The following is a 25,305-nucleotide window of genomic DNA, read 5'->3' on the forward strand; positions in this document are numbered from 1 at the left end:
GCCTGCTGCAGGTCATTTTGTATGGTTCTGGCAGTGCTCATCCTGTTCTTCCCTGCACAAAGGAGCAGATACTGGTCCTGCTTATGAGTTAAGAACCTTCAATGGCCCTGTCCAGCTCTTCTAGAGTAACTGCTTGTCTCTTGGAATCTCCTCCATGCTCTTGAGACTGTGCTGGGAGACACAGCAAACCTTCTGGCAATGACACATATAGATGTGCCATTCTGGAGGAATGCCTGTGCAACCTCTGTAGGGTCCAGGTATTAATTTATGCTATCAGTAGTGACACTGGCCCTAGCCAAATGTAAAACTAGTAAAAAACAGTAAGAAAAGATGAGTAGAGAATAAAATGTCAGTGGCCTCCCCCTGTAAAACCATACCTGTTTTGGTTGTCGTATCATTGCTGCCCATCTAGTGCACCATTTGTTAATTTCATTAACACCAAAGCAGCTAAAACTGATTAACAACACCCTCTACTACTTAGCTGACCAGATCAATATCCAAGGAGTTTAATTGAGTTGATGCTATGCTCTGATTAAAAAGTGTTTATTTAATTTTTTTGAGCAGTGTATATGGTTATCAGTTAAGGTTGGAGTAACATTATACTTTTGGTTTCTATTGTTAAAATGTTGTGGTATGCACAATATGAATGTACCCTTGATTGCTATCCCTGGTGGACGTTTTGGATCTTCTGTCTACTGTTATTTCCCATTAGTGTGAGATGTGTTGTCTGTGATCCTGACTTGTACAATTTATACTGGACATGTTTATACTTACTTTCTGAAATAAAGTATTTGCCTGATTAAAAAAATGACCACAAGTGAAATTTTGTCAAAGCAAAACTGTTGAATATTGCTCATCAAGCTTCTGAAATGAAATCTGCATTAAATCTTTTTGTAGAGGGTGGTTGTCTTTTGGTGAAGGGTGGTTAGCGTAGTTTAGTTTATTTAATTTTGTTTTAACTCAGATTTATTAAATTTTGCCTATCCCTTTGACTTTAATGCACTTTGCTAATATGGTTAAATTTTGCTTAGCCCCTCCAGTTGTCTCTGACATTTCAGGGAAATGGAGACTATGAATTTCGCTCATCACTACTTATAAACATTCCAAGTTGGCAACCTGATACAAGTTGTTAGAGCACAAACTTAGGGCTTGTTCACACCAGATGCTGTGTTAGAACAGAGCCACTGGTGTGTAGTAGAATGACAGCAGTGCCAATTACAACACATCACATTATGTACTTTTTTAAACAAACTTTATAGAAATGTCACACATGACATTTCATTACATTTTACTGGCAGGCAGCGAGGTGTGAGACAGTGGACTGTATCACACTTCGCTGTGCTGAAAAAAAAAGTACTTTTTTCAGCACACACCATCGCAACACAGTTTTGTGAACTGGCCAGGTAGTAGACAGGGCATTTTACCTCGTCTTGCGGTGGAAATGCTCTGGAATAGCCACCCAATGCAATTTTTCAATACCTGGTGTAAATGGACCAGTCAACAAAACAGCCAACAAAACATGTCAAATAAATACAGCCTAGATGAAAAAAAAAGAAAAAAGTATGTGTGTGAATTTAGAAAACCCTTGCCAGACACCAAAAGCTGGGTTCTGACCATATATTTTTTCCACTGTATAATGACAAAGCAGCGCCTAACTAATAAAGTCATCTCTGTTCTGTTTCTTCCAACAATGCACTGGAAAAGCAAAAGGTTCACTATAGTTGCTCCACCCCAGTAGCACATACAAATATTTCCTTCATTTTCAACCACCCTGTTCAGTTGCCAGAAGCAAAAAAAAATACCCATTACTTTTATGCATGGAGAAGCATGGCACCATGCGTCAGAGCTGTTGTATAGGACGAGCCAATACCTCTGTGTAAGCTACTACTTTAGTGACTCCTAGCTTTCACAAGGTAGCTTCCCTTGCTAATGGCAACTGAGCATAGCACAGCTAGAGCGAAGGAAAGGTGATCAAATGCTGCTGGGGAGATATGGATTAAAGTGAACCTGTTGCTTTGCTCTGCATGGGCAAAGTGCAGATGCACATTAAACTTCAAATGTTACATTCACAGCATAGTGAAAAAAAATACTTATCTTATCCCTCTCTGCTAATGTGCAGGAGCGTGGTATAAAGAATGACTGAGCTACTACATGTATTTAAAAATTCATGCAAGCATTTTAATGAACACATAAGTGGATTTTTTTTTAAATCTGCCTACACATACAGTTTAAAGATGTATGTACACCCCTCTTTTATTGACTACTACTGTATTTGCCTGTACTGTATACTGAAAATGTATCATTCAGATTGAAAATACAGTGACATTAGATGCAATCACTGGAACCTATAATTCTTTCTAACGCAAGTTCATGGATGCACAACCATTTACACAGCATCTGGCACATGAAACTCTTGTTCTGCTGTCATTCATGTAATGTGCATTGTCTCCAGCTTGAAGCGCAGACTCTCTGGGAATGTTGTAATTTCATGCAACACAAGTGGAAACTATTTAATTAGTCCAATAACAAAGTGGTATAGACAACAACAGCTCTTCTCCAGCTCAGAAAGGTCCCAGGGTACAATCTCAGCTCTCCCTCAGATACCAGATGAGAGTTCCCATGAGGCACTGCAATTCTACTCACTGAAGACAACTTGTTTCTCCTCACAAATAAAAGGATGTTCATGAAACCAAAGAGTCTCTCATAAAGTAGGCTGTGTCTGCCACAGCGACGAAGAAAGAAAAATAATGACAGCAGTAATTTCACGGATGCTGTACTAATTTGTGCGGTTGTGTTAGTCTGTCATCCGGTAACATGGAAATATAGATGTTCTAGCTGATTACACTCACAATTGTTCCAATTACTCAAACAGTAAAACACTTTTAAATATACTGTGCTTGTTTAATTGTGGATTAAGACAGGCAGTCTGTGATGTGAAAGGCAGCAATCTGCAGAAAACCGTCCGTGATGAGGACAGATGGACAGACAATCTCTACTGAACGCTACATCGGCTTTTGTATTTTCAGTGGCAGCTTGTAAAATAAGATTAAACTTACTGCTTGTCTTCCGGTTTAATAACAGATGGATCTGTAAGATTTTCCCCAACACCTGTAAGGAAAACCAAGAGAAATATATTCAGTTCATGAATACCGGCCTTTAGAAATGAACAGTGAGGGCTGTGTCAGTGAATGGAGGTGAGGCGGCTAATACATTTTAAAATGACAAAGCTTTGTCACTATTGTGCCATTAATGAACAGTTCAACAAAAGAAGGAGACTCCAGATGAAATTCAGGGTCACCCTTCAATAATGATGGTTTCTGAAGTGCCAAAATGTTGGTGAAATCATTGATGACCGCTTTACCACACGATGACTGATGTAGCTATGATCCACGATTCTGTTCAGGTTTCTTTATGCATACTACATGTACACGCAAAGATCAATCGTTATCTTGTAATTTCATACTATAAACAGGATTATGAAGTGAAATAATAAGCAGTTTGTGAGAGTGATATTTCAGCCGTGAAATATTTTGGTCAATTTTCTATATAGATAATAGCACCCACAAAATATATTTTAAATGCTTTTAATGACCAAATGGTGTTTTTTGTTCTAGTATGTACTAGAAGCCCTACAGACAATAGGTGGCATAAAGAAGAGATTCTTAACAGTAAATCATTGTAAGAGCCACTTTGGATTTATATATGGAAAGCCAGATAAAGCTGCCATGGTATGAAATCCTTTAAAGAGAGAGAGAGAGAGACATCTGCTGTATATATCAAGTATATGCAGTTTAGGATTTCTGTTTTTGATAATAAAAAGATTTTATTACTGTAAATCTTTCACTTAAAGTAAGCAAAATGTCACACAGAGGCCTAAATGTAGTAATAAATAAAAACTACCAGATTGATATACACTATATCGCCAAAAGTATTGGGACACCCCTTCAAATCATTGGATTTAGGTGTTCCAATCACCTCCATAGCCACAGGTGTATAAAATCAAGCACCTATGCATGCAGACTGCTTCTACCAACATTTGTGAACGAATGGGTCCATGGCCAAGCAGTTGCATCCAAGCCTTACATCATTAAGTGCAATGCAAAGGGTCAGATGCAGTGGCATACAGCACACTGCCACTGGACTCTAGAGGAGTGGAGACATGTTCTCTGGAGTGATGAATCATGCTTCTCTATCTGGCAATGCGATGGGCATGTTTGGGTTTGGCGGTTGCCAAGAGAACGGTACTTAACTGACTGCATTGTGCCAAGTGTAAAATTTAGTGGAGGGGGATTATGGTGTGGGGTTGTGTTTCAGGGGTTGGGCTTGGCCCATTAGTTCCAGTGAAGGGAACTCTTAAGGCGTCAGCATACCCAAACATTTTGGACAATTTAATGATCCCAACTTTGTGGGAACAGTTTGGGGATGGCCCTTTCCTGTTCCAACATGACTGCGCACCAGTGCACAAAGCAAGGTCCATAAAGACATGGATGAGCGAGTTTGGGGTGGAGGAACTTGACTGGCTTGCACAGAGTCTTGACCTCAACCCAATAGAACACCTTTGGGATGAATTAGAGAGGAGACTGCAAGCCAGGCCTTCTCGTCCAACATCAGTGCCTGACCTGCAAATGCGCTTCTGGGAGAATGGTCAAACATCCCCATAGACACACTCCTAAACCTTGTGGACAGGCTTTTCAGAAGAATTGAAGCTGTTATAGCTGCAAAGAGTGGGCCAACTGAACACTGAACCCTACAGACTAAGACTGGGATGCCATTAAAGTTCACGTGCTTGTAAAGGCAGGCGTCCCAATACTTTTGGCAATATAGTGTATGTTAATTTCATTTCTTGATATATTGTCTGATTTTTTTCATGCAAAGCTCGGCAAACCTTAGGTGTTGCAATAACACCTATTCTGGTACATTGCATTAAAGCAGCTAACTCATTTTGAATAGGGCATCTTAATGTGTATGTAAAGCCTGAATTTGTAGCCTTTTTTGCTCCATTTGGTCCGTTAAACACACTATTAAAAGCATTTGTTATATCTGTTTGATAAGTGCAAAAAAATAGCTGTTAATTCTGCAGGAAATCCAATGCTGTCCTGTATCATGGGCACTCTGCAGCATTATCTCAAGCTGCGTTATCAGCTCTGCGATTTGTAGCCCTAACACGCTTTGGGGGGGATTTACTAAAACTGGTGCACTCAGAATCTGGTGTATATTTGCATGGTAGGCAATCAGCTTCTAAATTCAGATTGTTCAGTTAAGCTTTGGCAATAAAACCTCAAAGCTGAATGGTTTCTATGCAGAGTTGCATCCAATTTTGCACCCTTCAGCTTTAGTAAATAACTCCTTTTGTGTCTTAAGCCTGGTAAACACTCTGAGTTTTTTTTTTTTCGCTTTCTTTTTAAACTGAGGAGCTCAAGAGTAGCTTGCTGTACTAACTATGCAATGTTAGTACAGCAATATCCTTGCTGAGCTATTGTGTTCTGACAGGGACAGCCCCTTCCCCACCAGAACATACCAGTCAGCACTCACAGTCATTGACTGCAAGCGCTGATCGAATGCTGATCGGCAGATGTTTTTCCAGCAAGCCCGTTCTACAGAAGCCAGCGAACGTTCACCGGCTTCTGTCGGACAGGCTGCTGTAAAAATTATCCGAATGTTGGCAATTTTCTGTTGAACTGGCCGATACCAGCCAATATTCAGCTCATGTGTACCCGGCAATAGGGTGGCCATACTGCTTCTGCATACATACAGTACAATGAATGAGTGTTGTCACCTTAGGACAGAAAGTGAGTTAGTGGTAAAATAAAGGGAAAACACCTGAAAATAAGGAAACACATGCAACCACTACAACTAGAAACTGATAAGCAGTGATATATAAAATTATGGAGTTTTTTAGACTCACTTCAGCACATGGAAAAATGGACATGCATTTTTTTTAGCACAGCACAACACTTAAGAGTGTATTTTCACACAGGCACTATAGGTGAATCTAATCAAGAGGCCAACCAAAAATCATTCATGAAAAATGCAGTAACCTTTGGTAAACTATTTGATTGGCCTTGACTTTAGTCAGATTTGTGAACTACAATTACTCACTGGTTGTTCTGAGTTACTGTAATTTTACAGAACACATTCTTCATACTAGCTTATGAAACATAATTAAGTTTAGCTAATAAAAATGTTTACTGAGTTAGTTCAGCCAAGATATTTTGATGTTTTATGGAAGTTAACAGGTTTAACAAGCCAACTGTCTTTTGCTGCTAGGTGGCCATTGCTAGATTGCCTACCTCTGCCTTTTGGAGTTTTCATTTTTAACATACACAGAGTAAAGCCGACCATACATCGATCAAAACTCTCCTGGTTCAGCAGGGACTGGCAGAATTTCAATCCATATATGGACACCCTGGTTGTATATAAGTTGATCTATTGTTCGGGTTTTTCCCAAACAATTAGTGCCGCCAGCTACAGCCAGCAACACTAATCATTGCGTTCTGCCAGCCAAACACAAAAGCACTATGGGAGGGATTTGTGGTGGAAGGAAATAAATTTGCATAATCTATGGCCTGTCTAAGACTCCCCTGCAGCAGGAGAAGTGTAGCAGAAGTATACCCTCAAAGCAGAGTTACCAGAAAAGAACCATAGAAGAGAGACAATCACTGGTGATTTAATTATAGGCTCTTTAAATGCAGAACTATTAGGTTTGGGTAGACTTACCCATGAACCAACATCATAATATTGAGAAATGGTTGTTAAGTTGCTGGCTGAATCTTAAAGTGACCACATGATCACTTTAACAAAAAAGCCCACTGCAAAAGATCCCCAGCCGGCCACTGTTGTTCCTTCTGCCAACTTACACTCTCCAGCATCTTTACTAGGTACACCTTGCTAGTGCCAAGAAAATCTCCTCCACACCATTACACCACCACCACCAGCCTGAACCATTGATACAAGGCAGGATGGCTCAATGCTTTCATGTTGTTTACACCAAATTTTGACCCTACCATCTGAATGTTGCAGCAACCAGTCTACCCATTCTCCTCTAACCTTTGACATCAGCAAAGCATTTTCCTCCAAACAACTGCCACTCACTGGATATTTTCTTTTTTTCGGACCATTCTCTGTAAACCCTAGAGATGGTTGTGTGTGAAAATTCCAGTAGATCAGCAGTTTTTGAAATACTCAGACCAGCCCTTCTGGCACCCAGAACCATGCCCAGTTCAAAGTCACTTAAATCTTCTTTCTTCATTATTCTGATGCTCGGTTTGAACTTTAGCAAGTCGTCTTCACCATGTATACATGCCTAAATGCACTGAGTTGCTGCCATGTGATTGGCTGATTAGCAATTTGTGTTACCAAGCAATTGAACAGGTGAACCCAATAAAGTGGGCAGTGAGTGTATATGTTCTACACTCTTCAGCTGCTGTAAGCATTCAAACATCCAAGCATCCAATGAGTTCTATGCTGTCCTTGTTGGTTGCTTTGGTTCTTCCCTCTATCTCATACATCATGGCTGGATATACAAGACGTTAGGAGGAACCACAACGGTCAGCGAGGGGGGCAAGCACTCAACTCATTTGGTCAAATACTTGTAGCAACTGCGGAACAGAGAAGTGGCAGCTTTTACTTACACGGAAAGGTAAGTAAATAAACATTTATTTATTTATTTCAGGTACCTATATAGCGCCGTCAATTTACGCAGCGCTTTACATATATATTACATTCACATCAGTCCCTAACCCTCAAGGGGTGTACAATCTAAGGTCCCTAACTCACATTCATACATACACATACTAGGGCCAATTTAGACAGGATCCAATTAACCTACTAGCATGTCTTTGGAGTGTGGGAGGAAACCGGAGTACCCGGAGGAAACCCATGCAGGCACAGGGAGAACATGCAAACTCCAGGCAGGTGATGCAATGGTTGGGATTTGAACCAACGACCCTAGTACTGCCAGGCGGAAGTGCTAAACATGGGCTTTTTTCTGTAAACGTGGTCTTGGGGCAAGAGGGTCATTTTAAGTAGTACATCAGTGGATAAACTGTACAATTATTGTGTATTTGATTTGGCTATAATCAGCCTGACTCCATCCAAATAGTTTTTTTCTAGTTTTGAATTGAGGAAAAGCCTTCCTTACTTCCTATGCCAGTTACACGGGCAATAAATGTGCAGAGCAGTTGTCACTGGACAGAGAGGCCCAGATAGGAAGCCAGTTTTGACAGCAATTCTTCCTTACAGACAGACACCAGCCCCCACCTGATCTATGCAAAACAAAATAAAATATTTTGGCAAAGGCTGGGCAAATGATTGTATCCCAATAAAAAGAACTGTCATTAACATAATAAATTGATTTTTTTAATTCTGTTTCCTCTGTCTCTCGTTCTAATAATTTTATGCACATGTTTTACATGTTTGTCCTTGAAAAAGTACAAACATTACCTTGCAGGTCCAGAACAAGTAGTTCTCCTCTTGTATATTCATAGGTCCAGTGAGAAAAGGATAAAAGGGCCTCCTCCAATAAAGTAGTGGGGGTGATTTCATCTCCATTGTTGTTGTTATATTTACGAAATTCTCCAGTCATGTATTTTTCTATTGTCAGCCATTGGTTTGCAGAATGACAATAGATAAGAAAGACTTCTAAGAACCTAAAATCAAAATAAAACTAGTTAGGAATTGAATTCATAACTGGTTGCTTAAGTGACCTTTACCTTATAAAGTGCAGAATACTTGTTTCAAATATTCCTTCTGAGAGATAATATATTGAACATGGAAAGGAGTTACCCGAATGTCTAATGTTTATTTGGAAAATAAATCTGTTTAGCATAACTTAAAAAATGTGAGAATTTGTTCATTTCCAATATAGTTTACATAATTTGAACTGAATTCGTAAACTAGAATTCCATTAAGGATTTTAATTTAACAATGTAAAATTTTAGCAAGACTGCCCTTGAAATGTTTCCTTGTATGTGAAATTTGCCTTTGCTTTAACTAAAGTGGATCTCAAGAAATAAATAAAGCCATCCCATCAAAAAATATGAATGCCTTTCTGTTATAGAAAGAACATTCTGTTGCAGGAAATTTTCCAGATTTAGAAAATTGGTTGTCATAATCTCAGAATTCTCCGACCATTTATTTCTCTTCAGTAATTAATATAGGTCTGTAGGTGCACGACTAATGGTTCAGAGATGTAATCATAATTACCTCCTATGGAAACAAAACACTCATCAGGATCCCTTGTAAAGTGTAGTGAAATAGGAGGCCTCATTGGTCTTGTCAGCTTGGATCCAAGAAAATGACACATTCAAGCATAGGTCAACATTGAGGTACATTTACTAGTTCGGAAGTCGTGTTTTAGTGGTTTATATCTTCTTGGTAGTTACATGTCCTTAAAATGGCATAAGTATTTCACACATCACAGGGACCAGTAGAAAAGGATCTCTTTGTCCCATCACACTGCTGAATCCCTGCTCTTTGTGGCCCTGCACTGTGACCTAAAGCAGGGTCTAGGCAAAGAGTACAGCCTTGGTTGAGGCATAGAGCAGCAAATAGGAGGGAATCGGTAGACCATTTGAAACTGGGGGGAAACCACTGTGAATAACAAGTATGTATTTTATTTCTCTTATAAGCTTTTTCAGGTAGTAACAGGTCGGGGGGGGGGGGGGGGGCAGGTCTAATGTATTTAGGTTCACCTCCATGTGTCTAATGTTATATTTAGCTTTATTTCGCTTCACTTTACTGTTAATAAAGTTGTATATAATCCTGTGTTAATCAATATAGTATTGGAAGCTGGCATTAAGCAAAATTACAGCAGATACTTTACTTTAAAGCCTTTATCTTGCTGCATATACATACAATATACACAACATAAATATAATATATATATATATATATATATATATATATATATATATATATATTATACATACATACATACACACACACACACACACACACAATTGTGCTCAAAAGTTTGCATATCTTGGCAGAAATTGTGAAATTTAGATATTGATATTGCAATTAAGTTATTTATTGCAATAAAGTTGTAAAAAATCCTGTGTTAATCAATATAGTGTTGGAAGCCGGCATTAAGCAAAATTACAGCAGATACCTTACTTTAAAGCCTTTATCTTGCTGTATATACATACAATATACACAACATAAATATAATATATATATATATATATATATATATATATATATATATATATATATACACACATACATACATATACATACATACATACATATATATATATATATATATATACACACATACATATACATATATATATATATATACACACACACACAGTTGTGCTCAAAAGTTTGCATTTCCTGGCAGAAATGGTAAAATTTAGATATTGATATTGCAAGTAAAGGTTAGTTTCCCACATCTGTGGCTTTTAAAATTGCATTTAGTGTATAAATAGTCAATGAATTTGTTAGCTAGCTCTCACTTGAATGCACTGAGCAGGCTAGTTACTGAGCCTCGGGGAGCAGAGAAGAACTTGACCCTGAGCACATGGCCAAGCTGACCCTCCACTGGTTATAACAGAAAAAGGTAAAAGTTCTGGGGTGGCCATCACAGTCTCCTGACCTTAATATCGTTGAGCCACTCTGGGGAGATCTCAAAGATGCGGATCATGCAAGACTGTGCATGATCTGGAGGCATTTTGCCAAGATGAATGGGCAGCCAAACCACCTGCAAAAATTTGGGGCTTCAAAGACAACTATTACAAAAGACTGACAGTAGTCATTGATGCTAAAGGGGGCAATACACAATATTTTTAAATACTAAGGGTATGCAGACTTTTGAGCAGGAGTCATTTCATTTGTTTACTTGTCACCATGTTTTTTTTTATAATTGTGCCATTCTGTCATGACCTGCAGTTGAATATGAATCCCATAAGAAATAAAAGAAATGTGTTTTGCCTGCTCACTCATGTTTTCTTTAAAAATGGTACATACTATTACCAATTCTCCAAGAATATGCAAACTTTTGAGTACAAAATTATATATATATATATATATATATATATATATACATACACACACACATATACATATACACACACACACGTATAGAGTGCCCACTACAACAGGCATAAATATAATATATAGACACACACAAACTAATTTTTTTACTCCTTTACCTCAGGTTATATGGAATACTCTGTGGCTTCACTTGGTTGAATGTGTATATCAACTTCTGCGCTGCTCTTTGCTGCTGGATTTCCTTTATGATATGAATCAGAAGTATTAGGGGTTATTAGTCTTTCTGCAAGTATTAACCTACAGCAAGCCAGTCCCTACATAAACATAGATTTCTATGCAATTGCTTGGTATCCAGACACTAGAGTAAAGGAATAATGTAGCATAATGAAGATCCCATTTAAAGAAAATTAAGATAAAGGCTTGGTTCACACCTATGCGGTTTATGTTCTTTTTGCATAAACGCACTGCAGCCCATTTAACATGGTTTCCTATGGGACATGTTCACATCTATGCTTTTTTCAGCTGCTGTGTTTTTAGAAAGGGAAGGGGACTTTTTTTTAAACAAAAAAGGGTGCGTTTTTGGTTCAACAGACTTCAATGGAGATGCTGCAGAAAAGCATGTAGTGCGTTTTTGATGCATTTTGCATTTTTTAGGCTGCCCAACAACAAATCGGCCCAAAAATGCATAAAAACGCATAAAGCATAACACATAGAAAAGCATGAAAAGCACGTAAAAAAAGAGTGTGCAAAAACGCAGATCGCTCTACAAAAAGCACTGCAGTAACGGATCAAAAGCAAACTGCATAGATGTGAACAAAGACATATAAAATGTCCTATGTACTGACTAACTTAGTGGTATCCAAAGTGTTCTATACGAATTATACAAAAATTACACATTCACTTATGGAATGGATTGAGATGAGGCATCTGGTTTCTGAACAGAAAACAGTTTGATCTGTTAGTACATTGTCATTAATTTAAATTATATTTATTCCACACATAGGAAAATGTTGAAAAAAACACTTAATAGTAAAGGTTTAATTTGACATTGCTCAGTTTTTGGTAGAATGACCCTGCAACAATTAGTAATGTGGTGTTTGTGAGTCTACTGCTAGACTGATGTTTAATAGAGCTTTATTCCAATATGGCATAGTAAGGCATCTTAAAGGTCTAGATCACCCAAAACTGCAATATCAAGGTTATATAGCCACGTGGGAGTTGAATCAGCCACCATCTTCCTATATTGTTTTGAATTTCCAAAGCTGAAATTTCCATGCAGTTGTCTGTGACAACCCTCAGCTCTCACAAGGAAATTAAGTCGGTGTAACTTCAGATAAATTCAAAAATTACTTGTGGTCACAAGTGCTGGTCCACATATATGTGGATTGGATGTGGTTTGAATCGCCTCCAATCCGCATGACATGTGAAAAATCATTGCTTACTATGGTGCCTGTTTATATGTCCGGTGCACTGGTGGTGCGGATTCAGTGCGGTTTTAAAATAAGAGTCATGTACGAATTCTGAGCAGTGCGGTCCAGTTCAGGTGCAGATTACAGGCTATTGACTTCTATGGGAACCATTTCTAAACCACAGTTGTGTGAATGGGATAAGACCCTGAGCTAATCCTGTCCTGAACCTGATGTAACCCTGACATGAACCGGTGAACAACTACTGTATCAATTAGCTGTGAAACCTGAGCTTCAATCTGCACTGCAAATGTGTGAATCAGCTCTAAATGTCCTTTCTCACCCAACACTGCCTACTGTATACTTCATCCAGTAAAACAGTTCCCTGTGATATAGAAACAATGTCATGTAGTTCAGTTTTCTGTCCTTAAAAAACATTGAGGTTGATTTACTATAGGTAAATATACTGTGCACTGCAAGTGCAGTTGCTTTATAGCCTAGGGGAAGCTCTGAAATGAGGTGAAGATCTGCTGATTTCTTTCATTTAATCACGTGCAAGCAAAAATGCAGTTTTTTTATTTTCCTTGCATGTTCCCCTCAGATATACAGCAACTGCACTTTCAATGCACTTGGAGTACACTTACAGAGCATAACCTTTTTGTCTTTAGTAAATCAACCCCAATATAATATAGTCCAGTTTCTTGTCATATAGAAACTATGAGGGACACTTGGAATTCTACTGCTTTGTTATTCCATGTATTGCTCCACAGAAAACATGAACAGATGCATATACAGTATATACTCTAGTCTGGCGCTATGTAATGACAGAGAACTGAACTACAGACCTCACATTTTATAAATCCTTGATGATATGACTATTACAAGGATGGAAGTCCACCATTTGTTAAAGCCCTCTTAAAATTTACAATTCTGCACTACATGGATGCCCACTAAAGCTTTTTTTCTCTTAGGGCACCATCACCGGGGTTTTCCATATCAGAGCTCTTGGTTATGACTCCCTGTTGCAGGAATTGCAGGAAAAACTAATAAGTAAGGTTGTCTTGCTTCTTCTCTTTCATATTTCATCATGTAATATATCAGAAAACATGAAGATGAAAGAAAAAAATAAGAGATAGATTATAGAAGTCTTGGGAGATAAATAAAATCTGGTAAAAAAGACTTTGTTTTTTAAATAAAATTGAATTAAAATAAGAGTGTGGGGTACTTAACCACTTCAATAGTGGACAGCTTCGCCCCCTTCCTTCCCAGGCCAATTTTCACCTTTCAGTGCTGTTGCACTTTGAATGACAATTACTCAGTCATGCAACACTATACCTTATAACATTTGTATCATATTTTGAGACAGATAGAGCTTTCTTTTGGTGGTATTTGAAAACCACTGTTTTTTTTTTTGCTAAACAAACAAAAAAAGACCAAACATTTTGAAAAAAAAGGTTCTTCGTTTCTGTTATAATATTTTGCAAATAAGTAATTTTCTTCTTCATTGATGTGCACTGATGAGGCTGCACTGGTGAGCACTGATGAGGCTACACTGAGACACTGCAGGGAAATGATGAGGCTACACTGATGAGGCGGCACTGATGGGCATTGATAAGCTGCACTGATGGGCAATGATGAGGAGGAGCTATTGAGGCTGCACTAATGAGGCAGCACTGATAAGCTGCACTGATGGGCACTGATAGGCTGCACTGATGGGCACTGATGTGGCTGCTCTGATCATCAGGGCACTAATGATCAGTGCCCTGATTATCAGTGTAAATGCTGTACTGACAGCCTTGCCAGTTATCAGTTGTCCTTTCTCTCAGACAGAGAAAAGGACTGCTGATAACCGACAAGCCTTTTTACATGTGATGTGATTGGACACATCTTATCACATGGTAAAGGGCCACTGTGATTAGCCCTTTACCTTGTTCTGTGATCAGCTGTGTCCTAAGGACACAGAGGTCACAGAGCACGTCCAATGCATTCCCCAGGGGGTGCACGGGAGGCACAGTTCTGGGAGGACGTCTATAGAGGCCCTCCCAGAACTAGATGGCCACACTGTAGCCATCTTTTGGCTATAGCGCGGATGGAAAGTAGTTAAAATTTGGTAGTCTAAACAGGTCTCAAATCCAGTTACTATGTGATGGAAAAATTTAAAAGAAGTGTATTTTACCTCCTTTGACTCAGCCAAAACTTCCACTCGATCCTCTAAAAGCCTTAAGGTCACCATAGATGGATTGAAATTCAGCCAGCTCAGTAGGGACTGGCCAGATCCTACTGCGCTGTCAGATAAAAGCCGCCTGATCAGCAGCTACAGGTAATGGCTGTAGCACTGACCTGTGTATTCTGACAGCGGAAGAGTTTCCCTGTTTTCAGAATGCAATAGTGCAGTGGGGAGGATTCCCCCATCCACCTCGAATGTATGGATGGGGGAATCAGTGCAGTACTGAACCATGTACAGCCAGCTTTGCACTCACCCCTAGGCACTGCAATTCACAGTCGTAGTCAATTCTACCAATCTTAAAAGCAGTGGGAAGAGCTAGGTGTGTTCAGCAGCTGACTGCAAAGCTACACATGTATGTATCAGCAGGGACGATGTTGACAACCATGCCCACTGCAAAATTGTCTCACCTCTCTGTAGTAAAAGCACACATAGTCTTCATGAAGGATAACACTGTTTAAAATTTAATAGCAATGCAGCAGCATTGTATCATCATCATAATAAGCTGCTGGTGAACTTCACTTGTCAGACCATAAGGAATTTGTGAGACTCACAGAGGGACTAAGGGAGATATGTAAATGTAGATGCACTTACAATTAAATGTTGCATCACATCATAGTTCTACTATGACCGAACAGAATCCACTGATAAATTAATCAGTCTACAGTGGCATTAACCTTTAAACAAATTAGCCAAGTCCACCATATAAATAAAAGCACCATAAAAGCACCTTGAAATGCACAATCTGTAGTTTAAACATAATCTTACCCTGAGACACAGCTGCAATACAGTGTCACCATGGAACACCTTCTGCCATGTCTGTACCACTTCAGGAAGAAAGGATTTCACTATGAAGATCTCGCCAGGATCCAAAACATCATGCTCTGACCATGTACACACAACTTTTAAAGCCCTACGTAGCCCCCCATCCATTTCCTCAGGAGAAAGAACTTGGAGCATTGCTGCCATCCCTCTTTGTGACCATGAAGACATACTCCTATCCAGACTGGATGGTGAACTTTCTTCAAGTTGATAGACAGTGACTTCTTCTCCAGCTGTAAAGAACAACTGATTATTAGCTGTACTAGTGTACATATGAACAGAATAAAAACAAATAATTCTATACATCTGCAAAAAACACCACATATTTTATAATTAGCTTTTCCATTTCTCTAGATATCTATGTTGCTTCAGCAGATGTAGACCAATGTAGACCTAGTCACAGACATCACATTTTCATAAGGTAAAACATCTAATGCCCAGACCACAACAGAGCTGATAGGTCTCTGACAGGTCTGTCCCTAGTATCAGCTAAAATGACTTTGGTATCAAGAAAGACAGAAATTGAAGGCTTCTTTCCATTTGTCTGCTACCAAAAACATATTACAGTCTATTAACTTTTATAAATGCATTCATTCAAAATGGATATGCTGAATGTTTGGCCAGTACAACATTGTTTACAGCTGCAAATGTACATGCTATCAAAGCAAAAGGAAAAGCAGGGTTATGGATTAGTTGAACAATAGCAATGAGGTTTCAAGAGGTTGCCATTAACACACCAGTGGAACTACGCAGATTTCCAATTAAAATTTTAACACCTTAAACATATAACAAGGAGATACAACAAAAGATTAAAGATCAAGGCAAATAGATTCTAAAAATAAACATTGTACTGCTGAACTATTCAATATAATACATTTCTGAATAAAGCAATGTGTCGTAAAAGTAGCTCACCAAATAGATGTACTGGGGTAAAAGGTATGGTCTGTGCAAGTCTCATTAAGTTGTTTCTTTCTACCGCTGAAAGGGAAACAAACACACAGCTGAATGTGCATTTTTGAGCTTTTTCAACAAAAAAAAAAACAGATCACAAGTGTCCTAATTAACATTAGTTATTACTCATCCACACAAGTACAAATTCTACTTTCTACAGTTGTATCATTTTAATTTGCTCCCTAACTTAAGAATAAATATGAAAATGGAAAGGCTATTTACATTCTGCAGATCATAGTTTTGAGCTCCATGTGAACATAAAAAAAAACTCCCACTCTTAATTAAAGCAAGGCTAAATTGTACCTGAGCACCACAAACTGGTTACACTATTTAATTAATTTTTGATATTCACATAAAACTCATCCATCCATGTCTCCATGCTTTATTTTGTTCAGAAATCACCTTGAACTCCCCCTAGCATTTCTAGTAGTGGCCATCTTGAGTAAGGGCAGATGATTCATGTAGCATTTACTTCCTGGAATCCAACTGCCCTTAGCTCAGGTGTGCGGGCAGGATGTGTTTAGCTGAGAAAGCCCCTCCTCCACTCCTCCAGAAGAAAGGGAAAACAATGACTTACCATGAAGACTCATGTGATGTATGGCATAATTTTGGCCAGAAACCAGAAAACAATTGAAGAGGGAAAAAAAAGGCTAAAACATGAAAATATAATATACCTTTCTATTTATTTACTAATGCTAGCAGCATAAGGATTAAATATATTTAATGTTGATTGAGAGAATTTAGATCTGCTTTAATACAATATTGATTTCAAGAACTGCAGCACATGTTCACAAGATAAGTGTTTGGAGCATGGAGGATTGTTATATTATTATTTGAAAAAAAGGAATATTTTTTCAAATACTACTTGAGTTTTATTGAGGGGGCAAACTAGATAACTGGTGTCTGCATATAATGGTGTGATCCTCCTGTGCTCCTAACTAAAGTACCTTCTAACCTGTGGGAGCTGCTAACACCTAATCATATGCAGAGGCGGACTGACCATTCTGGTACTCAGGCACTGCCCGAGGGCCCGGGGTCAGTAGGGGGCCCCATGAGATGCCCTTAGTACCTTTTCATAGGCTTTTTTGAGTGTGGGTGAGGACACGGGCCCCATGATCCCCTATTGCCCGGGGGCCCCATGAGTTGTCAGTCCGCCCCTGATCATATACCATGTGACAAGTGTAAATCATAAATGCAATGGTGTCCAGGCACATGGACACAAACAACTTCTTCAGAATAGCAAAAGTTGACTGTATTACACCTATACTTACCTGAAGAGGACCCGGTTATCAAAAACTTTATTAAAGGGGATACCATCGTTTTGAATGGATATCATCCGCAGGAGGAGTTTCTTGGCACGGAGGATCCTTTTTATGATCCTACAGGTGTTTTGGCCCATTTGGGTCGCTGCAAGGAGGTGCAAGGAGGAGGCGCATTTCAGCTGTTTTGGGATATCTTTTGCATTGGTTGGCACGCACATCCACTTTATCACTTGCACGTTTAGAAAAGTCATTGGATCACCTGGCGTTTATGCACCTTTGAACTTTTTACATCTGTATTTCCTATTTATTTAGTGATTTATCACATATTTTTTCTGACACGTTTTTTCATTTTTTTTGTGCATTTTTTTCATACTTTGCATTTTTGGTCACATTTTTGGAGTTTGTTTTTAAAAAAAATATTTTTTATATGTATATATATTTTATATATATTTATTATTTTTGGGGGGGATTAAATTATCCAAAATTATGGGATAATGATGTTTTCTACGGATTGCTGTGTTTGAGTGGCACTTAGGGATTTGTGACACTTCTATATTCATTGTTCTACTTTTTTCACCTTTTTATTTAGTTCTACTTTTTGCTGTTTTTCACCTTTATCCAGTGCCATTTGGACTATATTTATTTTCAATATTCTTTACTTTTATAGTATTTTTCACCTTTGGAATATCACATTGGATCCCTGAGTGGATCAGTTCACGTTACACACTTTATTTTAGTCTTTTTATGGACCTGGTTGATTAGAGTACTTATTGATATCACCTGGGATCCCTAGTGGATCAGTACACTTTGTACACTTGTTTCTAGTCCCATTTGGACTTGGTTGAATTCATTGGTTAATAATATACTATTAAGATCCCACCGAGGATAAAGTTCACGTTTATTTTCGCATTTATGGTTTATTGTTTATAGCTTACAGTTTTATTTGTATTATTATGTCAGCGCTGCACCATTGCATTTATGGTGTCTGCAAATGTCACTTATAAACTTTAGCAGTCCTCATTGTCTAAAAGGATAGGGAGCATCACACATTTGGAACACCTGCTTTGAGTTTCACCTGTAATTTAAGAGAAGCAGCACAAGGCACTTGACTGGCTCTGGAGGACAATCTTTCCAAAGAGTCAAAAGAGGGCCTCATCCTTTTTTTTAGCATTTCCTTTTGCACCTTGAGCTCCAAAGTATGTTTAATGCAGGTAGTGGACTACATATACTTCCCAGATCATAGTAATTTCTCTGTGTGCAAAGAAACAAACAGAGGGTGCACGGGCCTAGTGCATTACTTTCTAAAAATTAATTTATTGAATAAAAAGTAGTATACTCACACAAGAATAAAATCAAAGGCACAACACAAAAAAGACAGTATGGTCCAATCTCCCTAGATGGTGGCTGTTCGGGCACTGTAGGCCTCCAAATGGCTCTGAGGAAGAGGTTCTGCCTCGAAACGCATCAACCATTAGTCTTTTTTGTGATGTGCCTTTGATTTTATTCTTTTGTGAGTATACTACTTTTTATTCAATAAATCTCATTTTTACAAGGTAATGCACTATGCCCGTGTGCCCTCTGTTTGTTTCTTTGCACACAGCTTCTTTGGATTTCCCTGGTCCGTTGAGGGCAGCAAGGCTTGCATTACCAAAAAGTACTCCATGTGGGGTTACGGACATTGTGGAGCTCATCTTCCAGCGCAGGAGTTTCAGCATTCATTTGCTCATGCTTTTTTATCATAGTAATTTCTCAACTGAATGGGGGTGAAGAAGAACTGTAAGGTACGAAACTGAAATGTGTTAGCCATCCTCCATTATTCACTTACTCTGTTATATATACCAGTGTTTCTCAACCTTTTTGCAGTCAAGCCAGCTTTTAAAGTTATGCACAGTTCCAACTCAGTTCAGTCATGTGAGCGGATGTCAGCAGGCGAGCTGTGAGCTGTGCTGAGCTCCAGCACCTAATACAGACTGACCTGGCTTCCCCTCTCTGTTCCTGCTTCCTGTCTTCAAGTCCTCGAGGTGGTTTGCCCTCCTTGCCGATTCGGCTGCAGCTGCCACTCACACTACCTCCACTGCTGCACACACTGCTGTCTCCACTGCTCCACAGCTGCTCCTCTTCTCAGAGATCCTTTGGGGGTCCTTTGTTGGGGTCCTCTCTGGGGAAGTTCATGGAGGTGCCTTCTTGTGGTTTACCTGTCTGCCCTTCTCCCCAATGCAGGGAGCAGTTCCAGCGGGGTCTGGTGTAGGCGCTGAATCCTCTGGCTGGCCACTGTCTATTATCCCAACCACCCCAATCATCTACATCTGTAGGCAGTTTTTCCTCCAACATGACCAGGAGGAAGGAGGGTGGAGGAGCGGTTGTCATGACAGCCAAAAATCCAGGAAAGCAGGAGGGTCTAGGAGTCACCCAGCCTCCTCCTCCATCGAGGGCTCTCAAAAGGGGGAGAAGGCTCGGGACACAGCCATGAACCACATGGAGGGACAAAGATGTCAGCCGATCAGCCAAAGCGATACGGAGCGGCAAACACAGGATCATCAGCATGAAGCTCTGTTGGTCCCACAAGTTGGGAACATGGACTGGCCTTCTCTTCCCCCACCAGCCGTGAGTACCTCTGCTACTGTTTCTACTTCTTTGGTAGGGGGAAGGTAGCTGAGGGGGAGCAAAAACCCACTATGCGGGATGTGTACTCTTTAGTAAAGCAATGCTTCTCCTTGATCACTTTGCTTACTTGGCAAGTACAGGCTGTACTTGAAGATGTGGCCCTTATTCATTATGATCTCCAAAAAGTGTGAGAACACACGACCTCTCTTGAGAAACGAATTAGTGATATAGAAGATATCTCTCCACTTGCAATCAATGTAAAAAAAGTTAAGCGCAAGTTGAACAGTACTTTATTAAAATGGAAAATTTGGAAAATCGGCTGCGCCACAATAATGTGCGTGGGGGGTCTCCTTGAGAAGGCTGAGGGCGATAACTCAGTTAAATTTGCTGAATGATGGCTGGTGGATATGCTTGGGGAGGAATACTTCTCGTCGACATTTGCTGTGGAACGTACACATAGGATTCCTAATAGGCCAGTATTACCCAGAGCTAGTCCACGGCCCTTCCTATATTGCAGAGGGCCCAGGTCCTCAAAGATATCAACTATAATGGATTAAAAATGATGTGCTTCCCTGATTTTTCACCAGAGGTACAGAAAAGTAGGGCTCATTTTCAAGATGATAGAAAATGTTACAGGCATCTGGGTTTAAAATATTCTGTGCTATATCCTGCTTGCCTCAGGTGGTTCATGAGAGTCGGGTGCAATTTTTTGAATCGTCACAGGCGGCTCAGGATTGGATGGATGGCCGTTTTAATCCTGATGCATCCTGATCGATGGTTGCTTTAAGGCTTATTTTTTTAGTTATTTGAGGATACTCATTGTTCTGGCAGAGGAGGGAGGAGAGTAGGGGAGGGGAGGGGGGCAGATGGATAAATATCTTTCCACCCCCCCCCTTTTTTTTTTCTCTCTCTCTCTCTCCCTCTCCCCTGGTTCCCTCAACATTGTGGAGCTAAAGGACATAGCTAGGTGCTGGAAGCTCAGCCAGCAAGTGGCCACTACTTTATATGTTTTGTGTTTGTGGCCAACTCCTGCGTGGAGCTGTTTTCCCTTTTTTTTTTCCTTCCTACTTTTGCTATATGAGAGCCAGGTTTGGAGCATGTATGCTCTTCATGGGGAGATATCTTTTGTAAGAATTGGGTCAGCTGTTATACTTATTGACTATCTGAGACTATGGTTAATCCAGTTTATTTGTCAGGGGTCTAAATAATGCTCTGAAAAAGCAATCTGTTTTTGAATACATTGCCTCTTTCTACTTGTCCTTGGTCTGTCTGCAGGAGACACACGCCACTTGTGATACTATCAGATTTTTACAGAGTCGTACTGTACAACAGGCCTAACACTCCTTGTATACTTCATATTCAAGGGGTGTGTCCATTCTGGTGTACAGGGGCATGTTGTTCTCGTGTAGTTGGACCTTAGTGGACGGTGATGGCAAATATGTTTTTCTTCAGTGCAAAATATATGATTTTGATTTGATACTTGCTGCTGTGTACCGACCTTCTCCTTATAATTCAGAGGTTCTGCATTGGTTAGTCTCCTTTGCAGGGGGGGGGGGGGAGGACCAATTCTGATGATTGGAAATTTTAATAATGTAATAGATCTGGGGAGGGATAGCTCTCCAACTCCTAGATCTAACTTTGGAGAAGGTCTTTCCTCATTGGGGAGACTGTGTAGGAAGCTGGGGCTGAAAGATATATGACAATTACATCCAGATGAAAGTGTTTTTACATGCTATTCTAAAACGCATAACTCTTTCTCCAGAATAGATTTGGCCCTATGTTCTATGGAGCTAATTCCAGCTTTAGTCAAGGTCAATATAGAACCTAGAGGAATATCAGACCATTCTCCGCTGTTAGTTACCTTAATATCTGGGCCTTCAAAATCTAATATTCCATGGCGATTGAACCTTTCCTGGCTGGAATTGTTCCCTAAAGAGTATAATTTCCCTTAATGTGGGTTCTGCTTCCCCATGTGTAGTAAGAGATGCGTTTAAGGCATTTCTTCGAGGCCTGCTTATTCAACAAATTAGTGTTATGAAAACAGCATCTCGTAGCAAGGGAGACTTTGGTGGCAGAAGCCAACTATATTTCGAACCCTACCCTAATTAGCAAATTGGAATGGTTGTCTTCCCAGTGAAGGCTCAATGAACTGTTGGAAGACTGGGCTAGGAATAAACTTTTTTTCAGGAAGAGGTTGACATTGCCTGAAGGAGATGCAAATGGCAGGTTATTGACTCAGATAGTTCAATCTCAATCTAACCCCACCTATGTCTATGGCTTTGAATAAGGAGGGGGAGATTAACACTAAGGTAGGTTCAATAGTGTCTATTTTTCAGTCCTCTTATCAAGATTTATATGCTTCTAGGGTTGATTATACACCGCTTGAGCCGAATACCTATATTGCTAATATCATGTCTCCTTTTCTGTTGTCTGTAGATCAAGAAGCTCTTGATGCTCTGTTTACTATACACGAACTGGAAGCTGCTGTGGCTAGTTTCTCTAACACTAAAGCCTCTGGGGTTGATGATCTCCCTATAGAGATTTATAAAAAATATAGTACACTACTGCTTCCAGCTCTGCTTAAAACATTTAATGAGGCTTTCTCTGAAGGTAGGTTCCGAGATTTAATGGGTAAAACGGTTATAGTAGTTATATAGTTATAATGGGTAAAACGGTTATAGTAGTTATACCCAAGAAAGACAAAGACCCTTTGTTTCCGGAGTCCTATAGGTCAATTTCTTTACTGACTACAGATGGTAAAATATTAGCTAAGGTATTAGCCAATAGATTGAAGAAGGTCATTCCGCATATTATTTACCCTGATGAGGCCAGATTTATGCCAAATATGTCAACAGATATTAATATCAGAAGGGCTTATTTAAATATGCAGGTGCCAGTCACGGGTCATATGGACCATGCCTTCTTAGCACTAGATGCTACTAAGGCCTTTGATAGTGTTGAGTTGCCATATTTGATGGCTGTTCTTAAAAAATTTGGTTTTGGTCCTATTTTTTGACAATGAGTCCAATTGCTGTATACGGCTCTTTGGGCCTCAATAAGAGTTAATGCCCTTCAATCCCCCTCTTTTAGACTTTTTCGTGGCACTGGGCAGGGGTGTCAATTGTCCCCCCTGCTTTTCGCCTTTGCTATAGAACCTTTGGCCTACCTTATTCAGGCTTCAACAGATGTGATACGTTTAGTTAGAGGTGTTTCTGAAGAAAAAATAGCACTTTATGCAGATGGTGTCCTTTTGTTCCTATCTAGTATTTAGACATCACTTCCAGCAGTAATGAAATATATTGACAAATTTGGGAAATTTTCAGGCCTTGGCATAAACTGGGAGAAATCAATATTAATGCCATCGGACCCTTTGTCAACTCCCTTACCATCTGCAATCTCCTATTTCAGTACTTAGCGGTAACAATATTTACTTCATTTCAGACATTCATTCCAGACAATATTACCCCTTTGTTGTCTAGATTTCAAACGTAAAATAAAACTTGGAGTAAGTTACCTCTATCTTTGGTGGGTCACATTAACCTACTTAAGATGATTTGGATGCCCCAACTCTTATATTTTATATACAACTCCCCATTTTGGATCCCTCTGAGGATTTTTATTAAGATTAATAGCATATTTAGGCATTTAATCTGAAGAAAAAAGGTTACTCATATAAAATTAGAGACATTACAATATCCCAGTGATTCGGGAGGGTTAGCGGTCCCCAACTCAAGGCTATATTTTTTTGCAGCTCAATTGCAGCACCTTGCGGGTTAGGAATCTGAAGGACCTCCTAATGCTGCTCACTGACTATTTTCTTATATTTTCAAGGGCCGGTAACTACTCCATGTTTTGGAAGGGGCATTGGGGGGCATTTCATTAACTGCCATGCCTACTTTGGCGTTAATGTGTAGGGTGTGGGAGGAAACTAAGAAAATGTTAGGGATTTCTAATCTCACTAGATATACTCCAATATGGGGGAATGATAAGCTTTCTGAGCTTCTTGTTCAGGGCTTTCAGAGATGGTAAAGATCAGGGATCTCTACTCTAGTACAGCTCTATGAGAATGGAGCTTTTCGAGTAGTTGAGAACAGAGTTTTCCTTACCTCAAAGGTGGTTTTACAAGTTTCTTCAACTTAGTTATGCGCTATCTGCTCAATTCTCCTTCACAGTAGTGTCTTTTGCCCCTTCTCCATTACTAGACACAGAAGTTCAAGCAACTTTAACCAAGGGACTTATTTCAGAAACGTATGTAAATGTATTTAAGAAATTCTTATTGAAGTTTCCGAGCCCGTCCAGGGCAGGATGGGAACAGGATACTGGTTCCATCTTGGAGGAGATTTGGATGAAGATCCTTCAGACTCTTCCTCTGGTGTCTCTTTCCCCATCACATAGATTAATGAATATTTTTATTTTTCATAGGGTATATAGAACCCCTGATTTTCTTCATACTATAGGTGTGAAACCTGACCCAGCTTGTGCTAGATGTGGCAATCCTGGTACCCTTATACATCTTATGTGGCGGTGTTCCAAACTCCAGGAGATATTGGGCAGAGGTGGTTGGTACACTCAGTGGGCTTTTTGATGTGGATATTCCTATTGAACCACTTAACTGTCTACTGGGCTATGTAGACTCTTCAGTATCCATGCCTCCTATGGTGATTACAATCATATGGGTATTTTTGTGGCCTGCAGACAAATTGCCCTTAGATGGACCTCCCAACATCCACCTACTCTATCTGACTGGATTTTTGACCTTAATAAGCTTATTTCTTTTGAAAAACATACATATTTTTTAAGGAATTCTATGGATACATTCAGTGCTATTTGGTCAAAATGGATCAAACATGTTTCCTTTATGCTTACACTCAAGGAAACATGATATGTTTGTGCATATAGATAGCAGGTTTAGATGACTATTTGTAGATCTGGACATCTCTATGGTTGTAGCTCTCCATGAATATATTACGTCTTAAACCTGCAATGATAGCTGGGTGGGAAGGTTTTTTTTTTGCATGCGTGGGTGTTTTGCGTTTCC

At 39.5% G+C, this 25,305-nt stretch overlaps 1 protein-coding gene across 2 annotated transcripts in view; it reads right to left on the bottom strand.

The window, feature by feature from the left end:
- The window catches only part of TRPM6 (transient receptor potential cation channel subfamily M member 6), a 178,839-nt gene that overhangs the window by 16,050 nt on the left and 137,484 nt on the right, over positions 1–25,305 (bottom strand). For both annotated transcript variants that reach the window (XM_089691080.1, XM_089691079.1), the window contains exons 29-33: positions 16,363–16,428; positions 15,397–15,683; positions 11,157–11,239; positions 8,443–8,648; positions 3,057–3,108 (exon numbers count right to left, since the gene is read on the bottom strand). In XM_089691080.1, the coding sequence (XP_089547206.1) occupies positions 3,057–3,108; positions 8,443–8,648; positions 11,157–11,239; positions 15,397–15,683; positions 16,363–16,428 (694 nt within the window). The remainder of the gene's footprint in view (positions 1–3,056; positions 3,109–8,442; positions 8,649–11,156; positions 11,240–15,396; positions 15,684–16,362; positions 16,429–25,305) is intronic.

Source organism: Staurois parvus, unplaced genomic scaffold (assembly GCF_062004578.1).
Source record: "Staurois parvus isolate SC_StPar_1 unplaced genomic scaffold, SC_StPar_1.0 ptg000549l, whole genome shotgun sequence".
In the NCBI taxonomy this organism is placed as follows: Eukaryota; Metazoa; Chordata; class Amphibia; order Anura; family Ranidae; genus Staurois; species Staurois parvus.